Raw genomic sequence first — 19847 nt, 5'->3', positions numbered from 1 at the left:
GAGGTCCCCAATTTTACCCCAAAAACTGGGGTAAACTGGGGACTCGAGTATAAGCCGAGGGTGGGAAATGAGGCACCTACCGGTTGGGGAAACCCTCCCTCCCTCAGCTGAGAAGGCTGGCGGCTCCCCCGCCCCGCCCTCTCACTGCACCGGCAGGGCTTCCGTCCGGTAAAATGTGAAAAAAAGAAAAAAAAAACTCGAGTATAAGCCGTATATACTCGAGTATAAGCCGAGGGGCTTAAAAAAAAAAAAACTCGAGTATAAGCCGTATAGACCCGAGTATAAGCCGAGGGGACGTTTTTCAGCACAAAAAACGTGCTGAAAAACTCGGCTTATACTCGAGTATATACGGTAATTAGATTTGGATGCTTGGATTTTTCCAGTAACCTTTTGTGGAAATTAGAAAGGACAGTGCTCTTGCAGCCACTGTGACACATATATTATTTACCAATAACATTGCTCATATTCATTGAGGATTAGGTACCATATGGGCAGGATCGTACATGATGACTAAGGTAATGTCTGTAATATTATCTGGGATTCAATGATGTCCTGGAATCTGAGAAAATCAATAGCATCCTATGTACAGTAGTGTGGGTTTCGTTGTTTCTGGGCTAGGGCAAAGTACATTTAATCTCTTGGAAACGTCTTAGGATAGTGCTTTCTTGTTGACAGCTGCAGGCAAGAAAAGGTGCCATTGATCCTTCTCAAGCTCCACTTCCAAGTATTAGTCATGAGCCAAGGAGATGAAACCAAATAAATAAAAGCTACCAAATTCTCTTCTCCCTTGACTGCACTCATCATGTTGGCTGAGCTTCTCTAGCCATTGCCATTGAAAAGCCACATGCAGTTCCAAGGATTGTATTTAATGTCATATCTTGGCTCAAGCTAAAACCAACCCAGATAAGTTATTTCTAAATTATTTAATAGAGATTCTTGAGGGTTTCTAGGGTCTGGTTTGCAATCAAAGTTGCAATTGTCTAGTGAGTCAAATCCATTAAACATCATGGCAACATTTGCCCATCCATTCAGCCAGCTTTCTCCAGCTTGGGCATCAGTGTTCTCATTTGGCCTGTTTATGTGCATTGGATGTTAAATTTGTTGGCCCATCACCAGATAGAAGGAAGCTGTCCTGCAGTGGGCCAATTGGAGGTTGCCACCTCCCTCAGGCTCATGAATGAAGAATGAATGAATGAATGAATGAATGAATGAATGAATGAATGAATGAATGAATGAATGAATGAATGAATGAATGAATGTCCCTGGGATGAAGGCTCTTATGTGAACATAGATCCCTAACCAACAAGTTGGCCACCACGTAGCTGGGGCAAAGGAGCTGTGTAGATGAGCTCATAGCCAAGCTGCTATTCTCCAGGCAGCGGACTGAGGGGATAGAAGCAACACTACCCACCATCCCCAAAACACAGATGTACTGTTTTTGATAGTTTTAACAATTGCAGTTGGATGAATTGCACAATGAGATGCCCAGCTTCCAGCTTAATTCATCAACAGCATCAACAGAAATAGGCAAGAGTGGCTTCAGCTTGCAGATGGAAGTTCAGTGTCAGCCTGCTAAAGCTTGCTCTTATGCATGGAGAGCATTCCAACCAGCATATCGATTGACTCCCCAGATCTTCTGGAGAAGGAAGACGACCCACTAAAACTTGTGAGGAAGAAAGGGATGACCATTGCTTCGCTGAACAAAGACAGGAGTTCCACAACCATATTCCTGTTTTCACCAGTTTATTTGACACATTTGTATAGGGGAGGGAAGCATGAAGGAAAACGATTCCCACCCATCCCACCAAGAATCTTAAGAAAGTCTCCAGTTCCAAGCAACTCAGCAAAGCAAACATCCAGTCCAGCAGGCAAGCTACAGACAGGTGGTGCAAAAAGTGGAACATAACTACTGGCCTTGCTACCTGTTTCCCTGTCAATCACTGTCTTTATGTTGGAAATCTTGTGGCTACCCTATTGTTTGGGGTGGGGGAGCATCCATGGCTCCATTTCAAAAAGCAGGTCTCATTCCACTTACAGTGGATGCCAGATGGACCTTCTTAACATGTGCTAGCAAAACATTTGCTAAAATATCATCAGAGGGATTTCTTCATCATCCTTTGGTCATTAATACCTCCCTACACCTACACATTTTATTTTTTATTCTTTTTTTTCTCTTTATCACAGATAATCCATTTAGCTAGAAACAGAACAGAAACACTATTCTACAAAGTAAAACAAAAAATCTTCTATAGTTCTTCATTCTCAAAAATTTTGAGAAAATGCCCCAGTTCACTTACTCCTATATTCCAGGATTGTGATTATTTTAAACGTTAAAACTAAAATTTCAAAGCACATTTGCTTTTTTATATATATAATTTGCTCTATATCTCACCTCTATTTATCTTTTTCCTCTTTCCCTTTCAAGGTCAAAAAAATATTTTCCCACATATGTATGTAAGCGAATGGCCAATATCTCTGTACTTTTTCAAATGTTACCATTTGCTCCTTTGGAATATTGACGTAGAAGAGGGAAAAGATGCGCACAAACCTAGCTGGGGATATCAGGATCCCTGCTGTCTACAGAACATTTTATTTATACATTTAACAACCTTAATGGACCTCTTAATGTTGCAGATTAATCCTTTTATTGTTGTCAAATGTCAAAATGCCTACATTACACTAGGAGGTCTTTACTGAAAACTTGATAGTATTTTGGGATTCTGGCGTAAATAAAAAACATGTGCAGGTGTGCAAAACACCAGCACATGCATTTTCAAAACAACTAGGGAAGTCTGAGGGAATAAAGCTTGGTGGGATGGCCTGTAGACGTTTGAGAAGATCCTGTCATAATCTGCTTGCTAATGTAGATGGGATTTTTGCAATGAAACACTAAAGGGAAACACATCACATGGATTCATATTCCAGTCCCACAAAGTACAAAACCTGAAAAGCAATGATATAATGGAAACAAAGATTCATGGATGGAAGCAGCCTAGAATGCTGAAGCCATCCTACAGATGGTGATTCACTTCTATTACAGGAAGAGGGATACTATAGTAATAGTTTTAATTTTAATTATCTTGGAGCATCAAACTCCTCCAGAAGTCCATTTCTTCTTCTGACAGGACCCCACTGGCTCTCTGTTTCCATCAAATCCTGACAAGGTCTTGTCTTACCCAGCCTAGCAATTACAATATAAACTAAAAACCCAACCAAACCCAGATGTGAAGATTCAACAGCAGGTGGAACAAGCTTTGTTTTGTATTAACTACAAGTCAAACATCAGATTGGGCAGTTGCTTCCCAGGCCAAGGAGATGCATCAGCTCACTGCCTTCACCTGTAATTTGGGTGTCACACAGGCTCTTCTTAAACAAGCAGCTCATTTTTAAAATATTGCATATATTCAGCAGTGATATTATCCATCCAAAATCTCACTCACATATTTTAAATGGTTACAACATTGCTCTAAGATCAGAAGGAAGTTATATCCTTTGGGGAGTCTGGCAACACCCAGGTATATCCTTCTAAAGCTCTCCAAACACCCATCAAATTTCATTTTGACCCTGATTCAACTTGAGCTAAGATAACTCAGATTCAAGATATCTCAGGATATTTTGAATACCCTTGAGGATACCTTCAACTTTGCTGTGGCAGCTCCCAACTCCCTACTAGAGAAGCCCCTTCTCTTCCAACTACAGAGTTGTCATGTTTCACTGTATTCCTTCCGCTACACTAGCTTTTCCCTCTGTGGAAAGCTATCCTTCTATGACTCATGAGGACAGGAGGAGAAATAGCTTCTCAAATCAATTTTGAAATTACTCCAACAGCTGGCAAAGAATGGCTGAGGGTTTTATTTCCCCACCACCGCATTCTCCGCTGATTCTCCAGTAGGTTGCTGGCCTCGACGGCTGACATGGATGTAAGTGAGGTGAGTAACGCAGCAAGATTGCAAAGGCTCCACCGGCTTCAATGGGATGACCTCTGGCCCTAGGCAGGTTGCATTTGAGCCAGCTCAAAGCAGGCTGGACAGTGATGCTCTTGGCTTGACTGAACTCCGGAGCCCCTTGGGGCAGAGATATCCCCAGATGGGGGGAGCACAAAATGAAAGGATACCCCACACTTGGGGGAGGGTGCTGACACAGCGTTGTGGCTGTGAAGCCGCATGCAGGAGGGTAGCTCATGCAAGGCAGTGGCCCAGGCTCTTGAAGCACCTGTGGGACAAGAAATGGGTTAATTCTAATGTGCCTGCTGTGGGAACAATGTCTAGAAATTGCCCCTCCTCTCTTGTTGCCCTGGTCCTAGAGAGGCCCCTTCCTCAGTTGCATCCTATCTGTTCTCAGGTCCTTCTTCTAAGCTCCCATTTTTCTTGTGCAATTATGGATGGGTAACAAATGCATTTTGATGTGCTACCCTATTATACAGGTAGTCCTCACTTAGAGAACATAATTGGCACTGGCAATTCCCAGTGAAACCTCACATGACCGTGAAAGACTTATGACCTTCATTTCACCTTCTGTTGATAAGTGAAATGTCACGTGACATCCAGCTGGTTACAAAACATTAGAAATGATCGTGTGATCATGGAATGTTACAATGGTCATAAATGCAAAGGGTTTTTTAATACCATCATAACTTTGAATGGTCATTAAACGAGGCAATTGGTAAGTGAGGCTTACCTGTAATAAAACAGCTGAGCCTGCAAGCAGCTCATGGAGCCACAGGTGCCTGGGCAAGTGATGGCCTTTTGAGTGAATTGAGAGGATCAAGAGAGATATAGTGGTGTAAATTTTCATAGCTGGCATTAATGAAGCAGTGGTGAGCTTTTGAACTGAATGGCCATGGTCCAGTTTTGTTTTGTTTTTAATCCTCTGGCAAAATATCAGAACAAAATAAAAGCAAAGTAAAACTGGACCACAGCCATTCAGCCCAAAAGCTTAGCACTGGCCAAGAAAGAACTTGTAAGGGGATAATCTTTTTCTTAGAGGGGAATACAAATTGTCCACTACACTAAGTATGCTCAGAGCCATTTGGAGCAGAGTGGCATTAAAATAAACAATTGTATTGTGCTTGTTCTTAGTAGAAGTTAATAGTTCTACTATAGATTCTCCTGAACTGTGTTATAGGAGCCATAGTGGCACAATTGTTAGAATGTAGTATTGCGGGCTGACTCTGCTCACTGCCAGGAGTTCAGTCCTGACCAGCTCTAGATTGACTTAGCCTTCCATCCTTTCAAGGTCAGTAAAATGAGGACCAAGATTATTACGGGCAATATGCTGACTCTGTAAACTGCTTAGAGAGGGCTATAAAGCACTGTGGAGTGGTATATAAATCTAAGTGCTGTTACATATAGCAATAGCATTTAGACTTCTATACCGCTTCACAGTGCTTTACAGCCCTCTCTAAGCAGTTTACAGAGTCAGCATCTTGCCCCCAACAATCTGGATCCTCATTTTACTGACCTCAGAATGATGGAAGGTTGAGTCAACCTTGGGCCTGCTGAGATTTGAACTGCCAAATTGCTGGCAGTTGACATATCTGGCACAGGAGGAAGGAAGGGAGGATGAGACTTTCCAGTTCATCCCCAACACCAGCTGAAACAACCACTCATTAAGTGTAATATAGAGATATTATGCTTTATATTTGTTTGAAATTGTGCACTTATGTGACAGCTGCGCCTATTTCTGTATACTGCTACGCATTTTCATACGCATTAATGAGATTCTCTGAAGCACTCTCTTCATGGCCCACTCTTGATATCAAGGAGAAATCTAGTGGCCTCCTGATGTTTTCATCTCTGGTTCTTGACAGCTCCAGGCAGCAGAAATAATGGGGGGCTTGTTCAAAACATCTGGAGAACATGAGATGATCAGCCTTGGTCCTATAGGACCTCTTCTACAACAATGCAGGCTATTTGCCACCAGTAGCACTGCTGCCTCATTTTCCTGTTCCAGGGTAGACGCAGAGGAAGGCAGACAAATACTGCACCGTTCAGGTTGATAGTGGCAACTTGACAAAGCAGACACCAGCATGCCACAGTGATGGATCTACAGAAGCCAATCATTATAAACAGCCTATGGAATTTGTATATATAAGGATTGCTTAGGTAATCTAGAAGCCTGGATGAAGTTAGCCAGAAGTAAAGTTCTTTTGTAAAGATAGCCATATTAATTGTGATAGACCAAAAGCTGCACATTTTTCTACTGCTAAGTAAACACTTTGATGTGCAGTCCTGAAAACAGCAATTGACCTTCTCAATCTAAGCTAGGTAATAATTCAGTAAAAACCAGGATTCAAAGAAACCTAAGCTGATGTTAAACTTGTATTTTTCTTTAGTGAACCCACCTCTGGGGGGGGTCACCATTTTCCACGCTGTCCTCCAGATGTTGCCTCTCCAATTTCTTCACCCTCTGCACCTGGTCCCATCTTGGTGATATGGCGTAAAAAGGACGTGGCATTGATTGCTCGCTGAAAAAACAAAAATAAGAATCAGACACACACACCCCAGATTGATGGAAAATTGTCTTGACTGATTTTATTTTTTTCATAGCAGGTCAAAAAAAGCTACCAGGTGAAAGTTACCAATGGTACTATTAACGTATCCATCAGGGTGTTACTGCTGATAAGCCCAGCTATGTAGGCAACTGAAAGCTGACAATAACAGTTGAGAATTATACAAAATGATATTGTATCTCCTTTGATTAAAGAACACACATCAGCAGATAATCAAACAAGCCAAAGTTGGAAGGACTCGTATATAGAATTGCAGCAAACCTGTCACCATGAATTTATCTGTTCGTGTGTTGAAGAAATTCAGGGTGATTTCCTCTCTAAAATATTAAAGTTAATTTTTTGTAAACATCACCCTGAGTACTGACATGATGAAAAAGGAAGGTTGATGTCATTTATTTTTGTTTAATTCTAATTCTAGTCCACATAATAATCAGAACACATTATGTGGATTACAAAGTACCCTAACAAAGTAAAACCCTAGAGATGAAAACAGTAATCAATAAACAGAAAAGAAAAAAATAGATATACAAAATTTAGGTTTAATTATAGCCCATCTTTCCCGGTTTTCATGGACAGCAGAACAATTTTAGTTAAAAGGGAAGTTTTATTTACTTTCTCAATTTGCCATCTAAAAAGTAGATTCACCCATACTTAAAACAGAGTCAAGTTGAATGCTGCCAAATCTGTATTCTTTATCAAACATGACAAGATATGGGAACACAGAGGGGCAAGGGGGAGGCTTCGCCCTCAGGTTTTGCAAAAAAGATAACTTTTTAAAAAGTTGAGAGAGGAAGCTTGATGCATGTAGGAGCCACAGAATGAAAACAAATCACAAAAAGATGGAATTAGAATACTGTAGAGTCATCAAGAGTAAGGCATTTGTTCACAGGAATCTTGACAAGGAACATACCTGTCAAGAAGCAGAAATCTGCTAGCACCAACCAATTTAATTAAAAGGTACCAGCTTTCCTGAGCTGCAGCTCTATCCTGTCAAGAAGGTGAGAACTAAGCTGCTAAATTTTGCAGCAGGCTCCTCTTCTGTTTTTCTACTGTTAACAAAGTGTCTCTAAAAAGATAGAATTCAACTTATCCAAGCCAGGGGATAAAAGTAGGAAGATTTATCACAGCTACCGAAATCCAGTATCCCTTTCTTTGAAATTAAAAAGGGAGTGCAGAAGGAATGCAGAACCATCTCCATTTTGAGTTGACCTTCAACTTTTGACCTTACCTTCCACTGACTGCGAGCAAAGTTCTTCTGAATCTGCTCACACACAGATCCATGAATATCCTTCTCCAGAGCTGTATCCCCAGAGATCCTGAAAGGTATAAAAGACAGGGAAGTAATCTTTTTCCTTAAATGCAAGAATTCTTGTTTTACCCTGGGCTCCAACCACCCTATCTGGTCTTTGAAGAGGAAAGGTTGATGACTTTGCTGCTCACTGTCAATAGGAACAGCTCAGGGTTTTTTGTACATATCCAACCAAAGGCAAAACACTTTAAGAGTATAATGGTAGTGGAAGCAGGGGATGCATATAATTTCTTATTTGTTTTTTGTGCAGAGTGGTATAAGGGAATCTTTGTCACTACAGTAGCTTAGGACAGGGCAAGATTCTTTACTCTCAGTCCTGCGCCTTGAAAGAGATCAGTAAAAGAGCTTCAAAAAAAAAATTCTAAGATCCATAATCCTTTTAAGGCAGGGGTGCCAAACTCACATCATCACATCGTCATCATGTGACGTACCGGGACTTTTTTCCCCTTTGCTAAACTAGGGATGGGCGTGGTCAGCACATGACACTTCCGGCCAGCGGGCCATGAATCTGACATCCCTGTTTTAAGGGGTTGAAAGAATGGGAATGGAAATGGGTATGGTGTGAAAAAATGGTTAAAAGAGAAAACATTTATCGCCTCAGTTAGTGAGACTTACCAGGGATGTTGCAGAGCTTGTTCACAAGTGAATCGTTTCTCAGGGTCCCGTTCTAGAAGATGCCGGATGAAATCTTTGGCTACAAGGGAACAGAAACACAAACAAAAAACCTCTCAGGTTTTAGCTTAAAGTTGCCAGAAAAAGTCCACCCATCCACCCCATTAGTGAAATCTGAACTGGTTTGCTACTGGTTCACTGGCCGTGCATGCGCATTGCATGCCAAATGTGCACTATGTGCACTTGCACAGTGTGCACCAAATGCGCACTGTGCGTACACACACACATGCACAGCACGTGCCAAAAGGAGGCTTGGGAATGTAAGTAGACGTGAAGGAGGGATCAGCTGTGGCACGCGATTTAGCTTCACTAGAAAGCAGGATTTCCTGCTTTCTAGCAAAACTAAACCCCGCTGCACAGCTGATCATCGGAAATACCAATTCAAAGGAACTGGCAGCTTTTTTAACTGCCAGTTCAACCATTTTATCACTACCAGTTCACCTGAACCAGAGTGAACCAGTAGCATTTCACCCCTGCCCCCTTCCCCAGCACCAAATAGATATAGCAGCCCCATTATGACTATGTTTAGTATCTTATCCACAGAACCATCACTCTGTCACCTAATGTAGCAAGACAAGATGGGAGAATGTCAAGAGAGAGCAATCTGTGCCAGCTTATTGCCACTAGGAACTGGTCACAATGCTGAAAATCTGAAAGAAAATATCACTAAAAATGTCTCATTAAGTTGGTAGATCATGGATGTCTGGAGGGTTGGGGTGGTGTCAATAAAAGTCAAGATGGCAGCTTCAAGCACATAGTCAAAGACCTGCTCTTATTTAATATGACATGCAGGTTAGAAAAGGGGTGGGGCTTTGATCAGTCATAGCCGCCATCTTCTTCTTTTTTAACCCCTTCTTTCCTGGTAGGCCCTTTTCTTTGTGCATCACAAGGCTTAATGATTCTCTTCATTCCTTTGAGAATATGAAGCATCTGACAAATAAGAGTATTGTCAAACAAGGGTCAAAAAAGGTCTACAGAGGTTTAAGGGACCCTTCTTATCCAATTTTTAACATGAATTTTCCAGCCCATTTAAATCAATAAAAGAACACACAGTTGTTAAAATGTTGCAACTCAAAAGATACAAAAAAGGAGGAATGTTAAATTTACACAAGCGCAAAATATGAGAGAAAATTTTTATAAGATGTTTTATAGATGGCATTTAGACCTCAAAAAGTTGTCATGTATGTATCCTAATGTACAGGCTAAATGTTGGAGATGTGATTGTGAAGATGCCACTTATTACCATATATGGTGGACTTGTAAAAAAGTTAAAGCATTTTGGATTAAAGTATGGTGGATCATGCAGAACATTCTGAAAAAGAAGATTAAGTTTACCCCACAGTTCTTTCTACTAGGAATAATTATGGATTGTACAGCTATAGAGACTAAACTGATTTTGAACTTAATAACAGCCGCGAGACTTTTGATTGCTCAATATTGGAAGAAAGAAGAATTACCTACAATTAAAGAATGGACACTCAAAGTATCAAATCTGGCAGAAATGGCAAAAATTTCTGCTTACTTGAAAGACTATACACAAGAAAAATATATTTTAGAATGGAAAATGTGGATTGATTATATTCAAAATAAGTATCAGATAAAAAATATTGAATAGCATATGAATAAATTTAGGAAATATTTTGTATTAGATATATTTCTGAAGGAGAGGGGAATTGAGAGGGTGATTATGTGTGGAGTGACTAGAGATTATAATTTAGGATTTATTTTGGATTATGATTGTTAGTTTTGATACCCTGCATTTTGTTCTGGGAAGTCGGGGTGGGGGGTAAGGGGGAGGGGAATTGGGGGGTTGAGGGTAGAGGATGGAGTGATGGTTAATGTACAGGGATTATTGAAGATGTATAAATATAATTAATGTAGGGTCAGGTCTGCCCAGTTACCATTTTAGAACGGTGGGGAGGGAGAAAAGAGGAGAGAGTAGGAGGTAGGAAAGAGGAGAAGAGGGGTAGAAGAGGGAGAAGAGGAAGGAAGAGGGGTAGAAGAGGGAGAAGGAAGGTGTAGGGTGGAGGGAGGAGAGGATGTAGATAAGAGAAGGAGAGGAAGGTCTGGAAAGTAGAAGAAGGTAGAAGAGGGAAGAGAGTTAAAAGGAGGGTGGTGACTGGGCAAGCCCGACTAATTGTATATAACTGTACATTGGATGAGCTGTTGGATATGATTTTAAAAATAAAACTTTTTTATAAAAAAAAAAGATACAAAAAAGGCTTATATTAAAGGAAAAAAGTGTACATTAAAGGACAGTTTACACAAAAGACACTATTTTAGAGGGAGGTGTGCACGAAAATGTATTCTGTTAGAAGAAAAAAGGTTTGCAAAATGCTTACTTGGCAAAAAGTAAAGAATGTATACACATTTTGTTGTTATTGTTATCAATTATGTCTGCTGATGGGGGAAAGGGAGCCAACCAGAATATGCAGATAGCAAAGTGAATGGGATGTTTAAGGCATGGATCCCAGCTTTTAAGGATTGAATTCCTTGAACTCCTTTCCCCAATCAATATATTTCAGTCAAAACACATCCCTTTAGAGGGATTCTGAATAGGGTTTCTTTTCTACTGCTTCCAAGGTTAGAACTGGAAAGAAGCCCTTCCCGTGCCACTTTCTTTACCCAAATGTGCCGCTCACCTGACTCAGAGATATCATCCCAGTATGGAGAGTCAAACTCATATTCAGCTTTCAGGATCTGGTTGAAAAGCTCAGAGTCGTTCTCGTCATAGAAAGGAGGATAACCACAAAGTCTGCAGATTGGAACACAGGCACCAGATCTCACATATGCATGCAAAAACATGTTACAGCTTGTTCCTTGTGCTTATAAATGCAAAAAAATGTATAGTCAATGAAGTAGAAAGGTACCCACAAGATATAGGAGATGACACCAAGTGCCCAGGAATCCACAGCTTTTCCATAGGGCTTCTGCTCCAGGATTTCAGGGGCTACAGAGATACAATGGCCAAGAAGGCAAGGAAGGTATGAGGCTTTATTAAGAACTGTACCCACAATTCAACTTTCTGCAGCTTAACATTGTTTTAAAATGTGAAAAGAAGAAACAATTACCCAATAGATCAACTACAATTCCTATCAGCCCCAGACAATACGATGAGCTCGGGGTTTGGTGACATCTACTGTGAACTGTTATCAACAAAACCTATTAATGTTGATCTTGCAAACTCCATCCTTCTATTGAGTATATGTACTAATAGCCAATCCTCCACCCCTACAGCTGTGCACAAAGAAGGACAAAAAAAGCAACTCTGAGTACTGTTCTTTTTTTCTACCATTAACCACTTTGTTAATTGAAAATAATACTGAATAGAACACGTGAGTTGTAGTACCATGGACTGCAAAAAGAATCAGTCAATCAGTCCAGGATCAAATAAAGACTTACTGTCTCTTGAGGTGATATTCAGCAAGCAGACCTTTGCATAATTTGGACATAAATATGAGCAGAAGATAAACAAGAAAAAAATATTATGCTTGGAAAGACAACAGATGAACAAATTCAGAGAGACTATTGAAATGTTTTTGGAACAGCTATGTGATGACCCGGGGCACGGCACAGGGATAACAGAAGCAGCTGGCAGTTCAAACCTCCCCTTTATTACTCCAAATTTCCCCAAACGCTCCCACATTTCTGGCAAGTCCCAGAGGAAAGTGATAACAAACCTCACACACACATCTCAAGCAGCCTCTGGCTTCAAATATTCCAGCCCAGTGCTGTGTACACCAAGGCTGCACAGCAATAAATCCAGCAGGGCAAATCAAGGAGTTCAGGAAGCAAAGGATCCAATAATTAGTCCAGAAAGCCAGAAAGAATGCAAGGACTCTTGGAAACTTCAATGGTCGGCACTCAATACTTCAGGAACGCAGCCTTTGTTCCTGACAAATGCCCCTCCTCACAGCGTCTCCTAAAGTCTCATTCCCCAGGTGTGCCTTGTGAAGATGGGTGGGGTACTCCTCTCCCGAGTAGCCTGCTCAGTCTGCGCTGTTCTCGCCTTCTCTCCACTTTCCATGCTCTCGGATCAGGAGGGGGTGGTGCTCCTCGCCTGAGCTCTGCCTCTCATGTTCATCCTGCCCCCTATCTACAAGATGTCCTAATCCTGAAAGACCCTGGCCTTCCCCATTTTCCTCCGAAGCCAACGAAGCTGCTCCCTCAATCTCAATCTCAGGCTCCGAAGGGGGCATGAGAAGCTATTTGTTGTTACAGGAGCCAGATCAAGGTGCTCAACATTTGTCCACACAGTCAAAAGTTGAATCCAACATATGGGTATCTAAGTGACTAACTAATCCTATAATCCTGTTCTTGTAACTCTATAATCAAAGTACAGAGTTATTTTTCAGACTATAACTGTAGGATTCCTATGTAGATTCAGTGCTTTAGCAACTCTTTGTTTTGGTTATATGTAGTACAACCCTTGCTTTTGTTGCCAGTATTTAAGACAATTGCCAGTTGCAAAGTCTTGTGCTAATTGTAATCTCTTCTTGACATATCTATTCTCAGCCCACCACCCATGTGGCATTCAAGCAGTGGGAGTAAGGGTTTAGAAAAATACATAATTTCCCCAATCTCTTTTGATTCTAAGTTTGAACAGCATCTTCCTAGAGATAAGGATGGTGCCCTCTTTCCTGCAGTTCTGGAAAGCTTGGAAAAATCTGGCGTTGGTCCCAGACCTGGGGTTGATGTATTATCGTTCATCTAGGACCCCTGTTTTGTTTGCATTTTTCATTGTCTGTAAGATTATTGTAGTCTGGGCTGTCCATTTGGTTTAAGGATTTTATCTGTTGTTAGAGGATTTTTTTTTCTGGTTTTGTGTACCACCCAGCATCTGTTGGAGTTGGACAGCTTACTTATTTAATAAATAAAATAAATAAATAATATGTTTGTGTATTCCTTAACTGGGTGAAAGTCATTTTTAGCTCTCCTACTTGTAAATGAGCAGATGGACCATGAGCAGATGGATTAGGAATCGGAATATGCTATGAAAATATTGCAAAATCTCAGTTTGTAGGTGAAAAAGGGAAACAGAAAAAAAAAGAAAAACAATTGGCAGCCTCTTTAGAATTGGAAAAAAAAACACCCCCAATGGTTTAAAACCCATTAGAGTCTCATCTGGCAACTTTGTTTGAGGACTTCAACTCCCAGAATTTCTGGGAGTTGAAGTCCTCTAGGCTTAAAGTTGCCAAGGTTGGAGACCCCTGCATTAGAGGATAAGGTTTTGGGTTTCAGTTTCAGGTCCTTATATTATCCCCTGCTCAAGAATAGTGGAGCAAATCAAATACTGCACGCACAAAAAAATCACATGCTCTATAAAACATTTGCATAAGGTAGTCCAGTGGTGTTAAACTGGTGGCCCATGGGCTGGATGCATCACATGCAGGCTACACTCACCCCAGCTCCGCAAATGGGGAAAACGTCACGAAACGTCACATGACGGCAATATGACGCGGCAAGTTTGACACCCGTGATGCAATCTTTCCTTGTATTGGACGGTTACAATTGAACATTGAATTCAATGATCAATTTTCTATAGGAAAGGCTTTGCACATCTACCCAAGAGTGGATATTAACATGGACCATGTTGGGCCCCTCACCCTTCTCATTGCCACACTCACCAACATAGCCAGGAGTTCCACAAGCAGTAGACATGATGCCATCAGCCTCAATTTTAGACAGCCCGAAGTCCGTAATCATAATCTTGGCATCTTCAAATGGTGTGGCATATAGGAGATTTTCAGGCTGTTTGGACAAACAAAACAAAACAGAATGAAGTTACATACATCGTATTTCGTATGTCTTCCTTCCCATAAGGACAGTGTTGGGATTCAAATAATTTAACAACCGGTTCTCTGGTGATTTAACAACCGGTTCTCTAATGATTTCTTTCAACAACCAGTTCACCAAACTGCTCAGAAAGTTAACAACCGGTTCTCCCGAAGTGGTGCAAACTGGCTGAATCCCACCACTGCATAAAGATCTTAAAAGTTTCTAGTTTTTACACAATCAAAGATAATAAGAGTAGAGCTTTCAACTTGCACTTTTTCTCTGCCTCTGCCCTAAAGGCATTGCCTTCATCTCCTCGCCACCCCATCACTGGCAGAGGCTTAAACTGTTCTTAGTTATACCAGCATTAATGTAGGGTTTTCCCCCTCCTTATTCCAACATCTTCAGTGCCTTCAGGGGTGCAAAAGAGACCCTTGTATAGATATGTCTGGCAACAAAAATTCAGAGGAACATTAGACAGCAGCAAAAGAGATTTTTCAAAACTTTTGTGTGTGTGTGTGTGTGTGTGTGTGTGTGTGTGTGTGAGAGAGAGAGAGAGAGAGAGAGAGAGAGAGAGAGAGAAGGAGGGAGGGAGGGAGGGAGACTGGGGGGGATGTGTGCATGCACATGTATCATCTAATGCTATTTTCCCTTCATGGGTCAGTAAGGGGGTTTGTGCATTCCAATAATACTGTGAGCTACATCATTGTGCAATTTCCAGGTGTGTCATAAACCAGGGATCATAACCACACCCAATGCACCATAGAAGGAAATAGCAATCCGCTCCAGTATTCTGCCAAGAAATGAACATTTACAACCAGGAGAATCTCAAAATAATACTGGACAATGACCTCACCCCAACCACCCCTCCACACAAACAATTTGAAAGGTACCCTACAAGGTATTGGGAGCAACCAAAGAAGGTAAGCACAAATAGCACTGGAGTTTATGATTTGACAAAAGCCAAAAAGATTTTCAGCTGCTGATGTATCCAAAGCAAAATAAAAATCTGATGCTACAAAGACATGTGTATCCCTGGCACATGAAATGTCAAATCTATGAACCAGGGCAAATTTGATGCGTTCAGAGCAGAAATATTAAGACTGACATTGACATTCTGGAAATCAACAAAATGAAATGGACTGAAACGCATCACTTCACATTAGTGAGATACCATATTTTTTGCCATGGGCAAGAACAAAAGAAATGGAGTAGCCATTACTGTTAACAAAAGGGTGTAAAAGCCAATGCTTAGATACAACTGGAATGATCACAAATGATTCCAAGGCAATCCAATCAATGTTACAAATCATCCGAAACTATACTCCAACCATAGATGCAGAGAAAGTTTTATGGCAACATGCTAAACCAAAAGAAGAGATCATACTAAAAGGATGTTTGTCTTTTTTGTTGTTTGGTTGGTTCCTTTGAGTCAGTCTTGATTCCTGGTAACTGCTTGGACAAATTCCTGGAGAGTGGCTGGCCCAAGGTCACCCTGTGGCTTCATGCCTAAAGTGGGACTAGAACTGTCGCCTGATTTATAGCCTAAGGTCTTAGCCACCGAACTGGTTCTCAAAGGGCTATGCAATACCATTTGGAATAATAGGAAAACCTTTCTCTGTGTACAAAACAAAGTAGGAGAATTCTGGCAAGAAAATTCAATGTTTATAGCAAATACCTCCTTCCAACAATCTAAAAGGTAACTCTACACATGGACATTAATGGATGGACAAAACCAAAATCAAATAATGTATAATGTATAGACTATATACTCAGTAAAAAAAAACAGACTTTGGTCAGCACAAACAAGAACTGGTGCTAATTATGGCACAGATTACTACTCCCTGCCTACAAAATTACAACTTAAACAAAATAATCCTACCAACAATATTCAATTTCATGAGTATGCAGCAAGGGTAAAGAATAGATCTTGCAGAATTTGATAAATAGACTGCATGAAGATTTCTAGACAAAAATCTGTAAATTTCTTAAAGATGTAACAAACAAAAGTATCCTGAAATGCAAAAAGCAGAACAAAGCCAAATGGCTGTTTGATAATATTATCCTGGGGGAACAGCTGCTCCACTAAAACAAGAACCAGAACAATAGCGGTCTGAGTTTGATTGTCTTTATTAAGATACATTCACTGTCATTGCTGAACCCCAGCCAAAGCAAATTGGGAACTCCAATCTTAGGTCAGTGAGGATTATATATATAAAGTTTTTAGTTTTAGTTTTATTAGATTTTTATACCGCCCTTCTCCCGAAGGACTCAGGGCGGTGTACAGCCGAAATAAAATACAGAGTATATACAATTAAAAGAAATTAAAAGAAACTATTAATAAATGGCCGATAATTTAAAAATTAAAAAATTTACAAATGTTTAAAATCTCTAAAACCCCAATTTAAAATCACTATTTATGCCAGTCCTGCTTGAATAAATAAGTATGTTTTTAGCTCACGACGGAAGGTCCGAAGATCAGGAACTTGACGTAAGCCAGGGGGAAGTTCGTTCCAGAGCGTCGGTGCTCCCACAGAGAAGGCCCTACCCCTGGGAGCCGCCAGCCGACATAAACAGGAAGAAATGTGCCAATCCATAGAATGTAAATCATTACATAATATAGCTCAGAAGTGGTGTGGTAGCTTAGTGGTTAAGATGCTGGGCTTATTGACCAGAAGGTTGACAATTCAAGACTCAAGTACCACATGATGGAATGAGCTCCTGTTCTTGCTTCAGCTCCTGCCAACCTAGCACTTTGAAAGCATGCAACTGCAATTAGATAAATAGGTACCATTTTGGTGGAGTGGAAACAGCACTTCATGTACCTCAGCGTATAGTCATGCTGATCACATTACCACAGAAGCAACTTCAGACAATACTGGTTCCCTCGGATAAGAAACAAAGATGAGCACTGCCCCCTAGAGTTGGACACAACTGGACAGGGCTTTACCTTTATCTTTAGTATATCTGGTAATCTTAATCTTACTAATTACTTTTTCCCTAATTTGCCTCACTGAGCAAAGAAGCTGGTCCTTCTGCTTATTCCCTTTATTGTGATAAGGGGCCCCTACTTCATGCATCTCCTAGCTTGGTGAATTTAGTTTATATCTTCTTATCTACTTATCTCAGGTCAACAATTGTTGGTTTCTGTGTGAGGAAAGCTTTCTGCATTCCTCATTTATTATTTGTAAAACATAAATATACCACATCATCGTAAACCAGAAGAACCGGTCTCTTGTGTTTGTTTGTTTTTTGTGAACCAAGAATAAAATTCCAACTTCTAAACTTTACAATACATCAGAAATAACTGAAGGAAAGCAGAAAGCAAATGGCAATCTAATGCTAAATTCCAGAAAAAGCAGCAAAAGGCAAGGAATTATATATCAGTAAGCAACACCAACAAACTGAAGAGAACATTTGAATGGGAATGAAAAGAGCTTTATTTTTAAAAAAATACATAAAACAAATAGCAATAGCACTTAGAGTTATATACCATGCTATAGTGGTTTATAGCACTCTCTGGTCCGTTTACAATGTCAGCGTAATGCCCCCAACAATCTGAGTCCTCATTTGACCAACCTTGGAAGGATGGAAGGCTGAGACAACCTATAGCTGGTCATGATCAAACTCCTGGCTGTGGGCAGAATCAGTCTGCAATACTGCTTTCTAACCACTGCGCCACCACAGCTTATAAAAGGACCTTTTGTGAAAATAGGAGCATGAAAAGACAAAAGAAAGATATACTGGAGAAAAAACATATCAAGAAAAGATGGTGCAAGTATATAAAAGAACAATAAAGGAAGTTCCTCCAAACAATAAAATATATACAGGTTTGACCACTGTGTTGAAACTAGACGTCCTGGAAAGTAAAATTAAATAAGTCTTAGGAAACACTGGTAACAATAAAGCTGTAGGAGATACAGCAGAAGCATTACAATTTTACAAAATGATGCAGTTAATGTGATATTTGAGATTGTTAAGTAGGAACAGAAAAGAGTGGAAAAGATTAATTTATATTCCAATACTTTTAAAAAGTATTGTTTTAAGAACTACTCAAACCGCTGAATTGGACTTATCTCACACATTAGTAAGATAATGTTCAGGATTATGCAGTTCATACATGGGACAAGAAGAGGTAAAAGGATAAGTTGGACTAGAACCCACATTCCTAACTTCCAGTGGATAAAACAAAAGGTAAAAACATCTTTTTTTGCTTATTGATTATACAAAGACCTTTGACCATACAGAGTGAATAGCTCTTGAAAGGATGGTCTACCTGGTCACTTTATCAGCCTATTGAATAATCTGTACAATGGCCAGGAAGCAACAGTTTATTTATTTATTTATTTATTGTTTAAATTTATATACCGCCCTATCTCCCAAAGGACTCAGGGCGGTTTACAGGCATTTAAAAAACAGGTAAATATAATCTAAAAACAGTTAAAAAACTTATTCTAAAAGCCTAAATTAAAAATATGAAAATAAAACCCAATTTAAAAAACCATAAATTAAAATCTAGCTCAGTCCTGCGCAATTAAATAAGTATGTTTTAAGCTCACGGCGGAAGGTCCGAAGGTCCGGAAGCAGACGAAGTCCTGGGGGTAGTTCGTTCCAGAGAGTGGGAGCCCCCACAGAGAAGGCCCTTCCCCTGGGCGTCGCCAGACGACATTGCCTCGCTGACGGCACCCTGAGGAGTCCCTCTCTGTGAGAGCGCACGGGTCGGTGAGAGGTATTCGGTAGCAGTAGGCGGTCCCGTAGATAACCCGGCCCTATGCCATGGAGCGCTTTAAAGGTGGTCACCAAAACCTTGAAGCGCACCCGGAAGGCCACAGGTAGCCAGTGCAGTCTGCGCAGGATGGGTGTTATGCGGGAGCCACGAGGTTAAAACAAATGATGAGAAAAAACTAAACTGCCCATAATTAGAAAAAGGCGTATGCCAAAACTGCATGTTACCATTTAACTCATATGCAGAATACGTTGAGGAAAGCTATGGAAGGTATCGTAATTGGAACTGAAAATTTTGGGAGAAATATTAATAGTATATGCTTCCCATTGATTGTATTTGATGGGAAGCAAAAAAAAAATTAATGAATTTCTTGTGAAGATAAAAAAAAGTAAATACAAAACTCTGCTTCTCACTCATAAAAGGCAGTCTGCTTCTCACTAGTAAAAGATTGGGGGTGGGGAGGGAGGGATGACCAAGATTACAAGAATTGCTGACCCCACAAAAGGGAGAAGTTAAAGTAATCACAGACTTTATCTTCCTTGTTCAAAGGCTCAAAAATCCACAAGCCATGAACCAAAGAAACATTTACTACTTAGAAAAAAGCCTATGCTAAGCCTGGATAAAATACTAAAGGTATGTATTGCAATGGCCATGTTCTTCCCAGATGTAGCATATTCCTGTGAAAGCTAGGCAATAAGAAAGACTATTCAAGATAAATTGATCAGAGACTATCGGTGCTGGCAAAAAGTTCTACTGATAGTAACAGGTTCGTTAATCATCATGAAGAGGACAGAAACTGAAGAAATTCATTCTTCCAGGCCTAACACAAAGCCGCCCATAAGAATGGGATGCTT

General features: G+C 40.4%; 1 protein-coding gene across 2 annotated transcripts in view; it reads right to left on the bottom strand.

The window, feature by feature from the left end:
- Positions 1-1726: 1726 nt before the first annotated feature.
- PNCK (pregnancy up-regulated nonubiquitous CaM kinase) overlaps positions 1727-19847 on the bottom strand; it is a 34383-nt gene continuing 16262 nt past the window's right edge. For both annotated transcript variants that reach the window (XM_058173916.1, XM_058173917.1), the window contains exons 6-12: positions 14120-14243; positions 11367-11442; positions 11135-11247; positions 8436-8514; positions 7740-7827; positions 6344-6466; positions 1727-4212 (exon numbers count right to left, since the gene is read on the bottom strand). In XM_058173916.1, the coding sequence (XP_058029899.1) occupies positions 6356-6466; positions 7740-7827; positions 8436-8514; positions 11135-11247; positions 11367-11442; positions 14120-14243 (591 nt within the window). In that variant the 3' untranslated portion in view covers positions 1727-4212; positions 6344-6355. The remainder of the gene's footprint in view (positions 4213-6343; positions 6467-7739; positions 7828-8435; positions 8515-11134; positions 11248-11366; positions 11443-14119; positions 14244-19847) is intronic.

The sequence above is a fragment of the Ahaetulla prasina genome, chromosome 2 (genome assembly GCF_028640845.1).
Source record: "Ahaetulla prasina isolate Xishuangbanna chromosome 2, ASM2864084v1, whole genome shotgun sequence".
NCBI classification, from domain to species: Eukaryota; Metazoa; Chordata; class Lepidosauria; order Squamata; family Colubridae; genus Ahaetulla; species Ahaetulla prasina.
The sequence above is the reverse complement of the archived record's forward strand: the minus strand, read 5'-3'. Positions and strand labels throughout refer to the sequence as shown.